Consider the following 7,160-nt stretch of genomic DNA (forward strand, 5'->3'; position numbering starts at 1 on the left):
GAGTCTGCCTCAGACTTAGTCCTTAAGGTTGCCCTGATCAGATGTCTGTCTGCCTTCTCTCTTGTCTGCTCTACCCAACAAGGCCCAGATGCAGTGATCCAGTCTTCATTGCACTTTCACCAAATACTTTAGCCATCAAGTGAAAATTTAGCTCCGGAGAAAATATTTGCACCCTCTTCCTTCTCCAAACATGTATAAACCTCTAAGGGAAGATGGTATTTTAATTTTTAAATTATCCATCTTAAGGGCATTTCCCTCCACCCCCACCACTCAGGTTCTTTTTGGTCAATTTAGAACAAGAGGACAAAAATGATACAGTTTGCAGGGATACGCTGCTTTTTGGGCTCCAAACTGTCCTTACCAAAAGGAATTCATCACCCAATCCCTAGGAAACAAGAAAAGAGGCTGGCTGGATTGACGTTTAAAATAAAATCAATATTTTAAAAATACTTTTTCTTTTAAGTATTATTACATTGTCAGTTTGATGCAAAATAAGTCCCCCTATTGGAGGAAGTCGAGCGGCCGTAAGGGGCCCTGTAAACAGACGAAGTGGATGGACCTCGAGCGTCTCCTCACGCCGGGGTGAGCCTGGGCAGCCGCCGGAGTCAGGAAGCCAGACGCGGCTCGCGTCTCCGCCCCGGGCTCAGGAGACTGCGGCAGCGCGCGCTGCTGCGGGGCGGCTCGTGATGGCCGGGGCGGAGACGCGACTCCCGCAGACACGTGACCTCTCAGCCGCCGCTTCCAGCGACCCAGATCCGTCCCCGGAACCCGCGCCGCCCGGCGGGGCGGGCCGGGGGGTGGAGGCGACACGTAACGACGGCCCCAACCCGTGCTGCGCCCCGGTGCGTGTTCATTCCCCGTACTTCTCCCCTTGGTTCACGTGCCCCTGGCAATAATGACTGTTTCGGGGATCACCCAGGAGAATGTTGATCTTACTCGGTGCAGGAAGGAAAGAACTTTGGTTTTACATCTACCCATATACATCTCCATCCCACTCTTGCAGACCCAAGAAGCGGCAGCGGGGCCAGAGACCTGGGAGTCCGGCAGGATAGGCTTGCCCTTGGCCTCCAAGGCCTTTTGCCGTTGGCTGTGCCTGGTGTCAGTGCGTGTCTCCGGGTACCTCCCGGTAACTCTCACTAACAGTGAGTCACGTTCCCGGGATGGCTCTGGGGAAAAGGTAGCAAGAGTCCCGGAGGCCCACGCTTCCTTCCTCTCCCTGGTCGCAGCGGCTGCAGTGGGAGCGAGCGCGCCCGCGCGCGCGCTCACGGGTTCCCCCGCGCAGTGATGTGGCAGCAGCGGCAGGTCGGATCACGTTGCTGGCCCTGTGCTGGTACCCGTTTCAGACAGGATTAAGGAGAGAGGCTTTGGAGGTGCCAGCGGTAGTAAACGTGGGCTCCGCACACTCCAGGCGTCCCTTATCGCACGAGGGGGGTGGTGGGGAGAGGAAGCACGCAGCGCCACCCCGGGCGCTGAGGCGCCTCGGAGTTTACCGGGCGAGGGATAATGCTGCATTCTCCGAGGTAGCCCCTCTCTTGCCACCACCCCCTTCCCTTCCCTCCCCGCCGCGTTCCTCCGGGAGCACCGGAGGCCCCAAACGTCGTCATCTGCTGCTGTGATTAGTAGCACCGCAATTTTGGCTGCTATGGGAAGTTTGGGTGGCCCATGGACACTGTCGCCAAAAGACACTTGAATTGCGACATTATGACCCAGTGACATTTTCATTTAGCTTAAATCTTTTTGGGAGAGGATTTCAAGTTGTCCCTCACCGGGGCAACCTCCTACCAAGGCCAAGGGACCCCCCAGGCCACTGAGCAGGAGACAAGCAAGTCTCCAAATTTTCCTTTGGGACTGAAGTTTACCCACAGCGAATTCTCTTTCTCTTTTCTTTGGTCCAAACCAACAGCACAGTCGGTGGAAAACGCAAAAAGACACGTTCACGTTCCTGCACCATAATGACTGACGGACTGACGGAGTCACATTTCTGGGCTCAGGAAGCCCTGGCTGCCCCGCACCCCCGGCGCCCCCCCGCCCCATCCCCCAGCTGACTGCATCGTCTTTGGGAAGATGAATAGCTTGGCTGAAATTGTTTTTCCTTTCCGGTGGCCCTGATCAGGTGTCCCCGCCCCCTCCCGCCGTTCGCTCTCCCTCGCAGCCTTCTTCTGTCGCCCCCTCCTGGCCCGATCCCTCCTCCCCCGCCCCCCTCCGGGCTGGACCGCGGATGGTACGTTCCGCACGTGAGCTGGGTGCTGGTCTGGCCGGCGACGCGCGTGCCCTGTGGCCAAACACTGCCCCGAGTGAGAGCAAACTACCAGCGCAGTGGGGCCGGCGCGACTGTGCGTGCGTGTGTGTGCGTCTGTGTGCGAGAGAGCGAGCGCGGTGGTAGAGGGAACGACCAACTGCTTCACACTTTAAACACTGCGCTGAAGAGGCAGAGAGAGACTGGAGACGCACAGAGCCCCTCAAGATCTCCCAAAGCTACCGTCCCACAGATTATAGGACAGAGCCCTCAAAAATTGAAACAGGGGAAAACGGACAGCGGTTGAACATGGACGAAGGAATTCCTCATTTGCAAGAGAGACAGTTACTGGAACATAGAGATTTTATAGGGTAAGGTGCACGCACCCTTACGAATATCTATCTGGGCTGTTTGATTTTTCTTTTTTCTTCTCAAGAAAGTGGTATGGAGCGGGCGAGGGCAGAGCTCCTCCCGAATGGGTGCCTGATGCTGATTTCTGTTTTGCAGACTGGACTATTCCTCTTTGTATATGTGTAAACCCAAAAGGAGCATGAAGCGAGACGATAGCAAGGTAAGAGCAAGTTTCCGATGTTCCCCTTAACCTGCCTGGGTAGTTAATTAGGGCCATTGATTACACAGTGAAGCTCTGCCCGCAAATATATTCCAGCCCTTGAGCTTCCCCGACTGTGAATTTTAAGTGGCTTGCTGGATACTCTCAGGGGGAGATTAAACATCATACCTGAATTTAAATTGCATTTCAGAATAGTCCAGAGGAAGAAGGTTTCTTGGGCATAGTTTTATCACATAGTATGTGCTTTGGGGGGTTGGGGGATATTGTTATGCCCAGTAAATGAATGTTTATCTTGTTTTCTCTCTTCCATGACTCTCCTATATTAAGGATACCTATAAATTACCGCATAGATTAATAGAAAAGAAAAGAAGAGACCGAATTAATGAATGCATTGCTCAGCTGAAAGATTTACTGCCTGAACATCTGAAGTTGACAGTAAGATGCACATTTTCCTTCTTTGCTGCTCTCCAAGGGCGTGTTAATAGCCTGGTGCTACTCCCAGAGATATAAGAATAAATGTAAATATCAGATGCCTTACAACTTGTGATGCAGTGTAGACTCTACTGTAGAGTTTCCCACAAACTCAGAAGTAGGTGCTCACAGCTGAAGGCAAAAAATCATTTATAACCCGTCTTGTGGAAAGCTTAAGGAGTATAGGAATAGTACTTCTTTCAAAGTGTTTGCTTAAGTTACTGTGCAGAAGGGAGAGCCAATCAAGCCAAATGTATGTTTTTAAGTAACCAAGTGCCCCATTCTCTTTTGCACCAATGCAGACTCTGGGGCATCTGGAGAAAGCGGTAGTGTTGGAATTAACTTTGAAACACTTAAAAGCTTTAACAGCCTTAACTGAGCAGCAGCATCAGAAGATAATTGCTTTACAGAATGGTAAGTCAGTTCAAGGAGGCCAGTCCACCCTGATGAAGCTGGGCAGCCCACAGAGGAGCAGTGTTAGGACTTTCTCTCCACCCCCATCTCCTTCCGTGTGCCTACCGGCTCACCCTCATTTGTGAAATTGCTTATACTTTCCCTTCATTGGAAAGTGCCCATTTCCTGAAGCATCCTAGAGGCTTTCAGCAGAACTCAGAGGAATTAGATTTTTTTTTTTTTTTTTTTTTTTTTTTTTACGTGGCGGTTGCACCCTCTCCACTTTGGTTTTTCAGCTGGGAGTAGAGCGCCCTCCATCCTCTCCCCACCCCCGAACCTCCCCCCACCCAGCCCCCCGCAACCGGTGGATTATCTCTCTCGAATACAGAGGAAAAACCAAGATCACTTTAGTCAGTGCGGGGCCCACGTGACAAGCAGATGTTTTAACGTAGGGTGTTTTTTCTTCTTGCCTCCATTCCTCTGTCCCCCACACCACCCCCCCTCTCCTCATCCTAGGGGAGCGATCTCTGAAATCGCCCATTCAGTCCGACTTGGATGCGTTCCACTCGGGATTTCAAACATGCGCCAAAGAAGTCTTGCAATACCTCTCCCGGTTTGAGAGCTGGACGCCCAGGGAGCCGCGGTGTGTCCAGCTGATCAACCACTTGCATGCCGTCGCCACCCAGTTCTTGCCCACCCCCCAGCTGTTGACTCAACAGGTACCCCAGAGCAAAGGCACCGGCGCGCCCTCGACCCCCGCCGGGTCCAAGGCCGCCCCCTGCCTCGAGCGCACTGGGCAAAAACTGGAGCCCCTCGCTCACTGTGTGCCGGTCATCCAGCGGACTCAGCCCAGCGCGGAGCTCGCCGGCGAGAACGACACGGACACCGACAGCGGCTACGGAGGCGAGGCCGAGGCCCGGCCGGACCGCGAGAAGGGCAAAGGCGCGGGGGCGAGCCGCGTCACCATCAAGCAGGAGCCCCCCGGGGAGGACTCGCCGGCGCCCAAGAGGATGAAGCTGGATTCGGGGGGCGGTGCGGCGGCGGCAGCGGCCGCGCTCCTGGGGCCCGACCCCGCGGCCGCGCTACTGAGACCCGACGCCGCCCTGCTCAGCTCGCTGGTGGCGTTCGGCGGAGGCGGGGGCGCGCCCTTTGCGCAGTCCGGGGCTGCAGCGGCTCCCTTCTGCCTTCCATTCTACTTCCTGTCGCCTTCGGCGGCCGCCGCCTACATGCAGCCTTTCCTGGACAAGAACGGCCTGGAGAAGTACCTGTACCCCGCGGCGGCCGCCGCCCCGTTCCCACTGCTGTACCCCGGCATCCACGCCCCGGCAGCCGCCGCGGCCGCTGCTGCCGCCGCTGCTGCCGCCGCCGCCTTCCCCTGCCTGTCCTCCGTGTTGTCGCCCCCTCCGGAGAAGGCGGGCGCCGCCAGCGCGACCCTCCGGCAGCACGAGGTGGCGCCCCCTGGAGCGCTGCACGCCCCACACCCGCACGGCCGCACCCACCTGCCCTTCGCGGGTCCCCGCGAGCACGGGAACCCGGAGAGTTCTGCTCAGGAAGATCCCTCGCAGCCAGGAAAGGAAACCCCCTGAATCCTTGCGCTCCTTTCTTAGAAGGGACGAGAATTCCCGCGGAGTAATAATATTAATAAGTTAAAACACCCTTAACATTTTTAAGGGAGGAAGTGTAATAGATGCACGCCAGGCTTTAAAAAAACAAAACAAAACAGGTGTTTTGTGTACATTTGGAGTTCCTGTTTTGCTCATCTTTCAACACCCCACCCTCCACACGCCAGTTATAAAAGAACCTCTGCGCTAGATAGTCGTTTTTTTCAAAGAACTCCCCCAAATAAGTTTTGCCTTCCTTTAGGGTGCGTTCCATTATCTATTAAAATATAGAACCCAATTCTCGAGAAAGTAAGAAGGGTATGCTCTGTGGGTGAGCCGAGGGAACCAGGGTCGGGGAAAGGTGGCCGAGGAGTTGACACTGAACAGCAGAGTTATGTCAGTGACTCAAAGCTGTCCTGCTGCTTCAGGATGCTTTCCACAAACAGAATGATCTTTCATAGCTGAATTTACTCTTCAGTATTTTGTAATGTTCAGCTTTTTAAAAAGACGTTTTTCAAAGAGGAAGAGGAGAGAATGCAGGCGCTCACATTGTTGCAACCTATTCTGAAGTGGTTTGAATGGTATTCCTTAGTAACTTGCACTTGTTGAAAGAGACTCCGAGTTGGGCCACTGTCAGAACAAAGTCAGGGAACTAGATGAGTGAGGAAGGCCAGAATCATTCTTCGTACATTTGCTGGCACTTTAAGGAATTGACCATGAATCAATTGACTCATCTTAATTATATATATATATATATATATATATACACACACACACACACGCACGCATATAGAGAGCATCTATTCCCACCTTGCCATTATTTAATCCGTATGTTCCTAAGTTTTTATAATCTTGCTGTAAAAAAAAAAGTGCACTGAACTTAAAAACAAAAAGAAAAAAAAAGTCCAAAATGATTTGTGCTATATTCTGTTAAATCACAAATGTAGAGGAAAACATTAAAATAGTCGATTTTGATTGGAAATGCTGTAAAGATTGGAATGAAGCCCCGTGAAGCCTTCCTATCTCCAAGTCTGTGTATTTTCTGGAGACCAAACCAGATACCAGATAATCACAAAGAAAGCTTTTTTAATAAGGCTTAAACCAAGACCTTGTCTAGATATTTTTAGTTTGTTGCCAAGGTAGCACTGTGAGAAATCTCACTTGAATGTTATGTAAGGGGTGAGACACAACAGTCTACGAGTGAAGAAAATATCTGGGTCTTTTAGTCAGTTTGGTGCATTTGCTGCTGCTGTTGCTACTGTTTGCCTCAAACGCTGTGTTTAAACAACGTTAAACTTTTAGCCTACAAGGTGGCTCTTTATGTACATAGTTGTTAATACATCCAATTAATGATGTCTGACATGCTATTTTTGTAGGGAGAAAATATGTGCTAATGATATTTTGAGTTAAAATATTGGGGAGGATTTGCTGAAAAGTTGCACTTTTGTTACAATGCTTATGCTTGGTACAAGCTTATGCTGTCTTAAATTATTTAAAAAAAATAAATACTGTCTGCAAGAAACCAGCTGGTTTAGAAAAGTTTAGTTTGCGAAGATAAACTAGAAGATATCTTTATATTCTAGTATTTTCAGCACTCCATAAATTCTATTACCTAAATATTGCCACACTATTTTGTGATCTTAAAATTCTTACCAAGGAATAAAAACTTTAATATACAATATGAGATTGTCTAATAATTAAAAAGACATGATGGATGTTTGGTGAACTTTAAAATGTCTATGAATATAGGGATAAAAGTCGTTCAGGTTCTCAGATATTCAACTTGGTCATTGGTTTATCACACATTCCTGTTCTCTTGCAGGTCAACAGGCTCTGGCTGTGTCTACCTGCTTGTTCTCAATGTATCTTCATGAAAAGTGCAAAAGAA

At 50.8% G+C, this 7,160-nt stretch overlaps 1 protein-coding gene across 1 annotated transcript; it reads left to right on the forward strand.

Annotated features, from left to right (window-relative positions):
• Positions 1–2,242: 2,242 nt before the first annotated feature.
• On the forward strand, positions 2,243–6,953 carry BHLHE41 (basic helix-loop-helix family member e41). The gene is made up of 5 exons (XM_053921709.1): positions 2,243–2,607; positions 2,744–2,807; positions 3,135–3,242; positions 3,581–3,692; positions 4,188–6,953. Exons 1-5 carry the CDS (start codon positions 2,546–2,548, stop codon positions 5,255–5,257), a joined length of 1,416 nt encoding a protein of 471 aa, XP_053777684.1. The 5' UTR covers positions 2,243–2,545; the 3' UTR covers positions 5,258–6,953.
• The last annotated feature ends 207 nt before the right edge of the window (positions 6,954–7,160 follow it).

The sequence above is a fragment of the Desmodus rotundus genome, chromosome 3, assembly GCF_022682495.2.
Source record: "Desmodus rotundus isolate HL8 chromosome 3, HLdesRot8A.1, whole genome shotgun sequence".
NCBI lineage: Eukaryota > Metazoa > Chordata > Mammalia > Chiroptera > Phyllostomidae > Desmodus > Desmodus rotundus.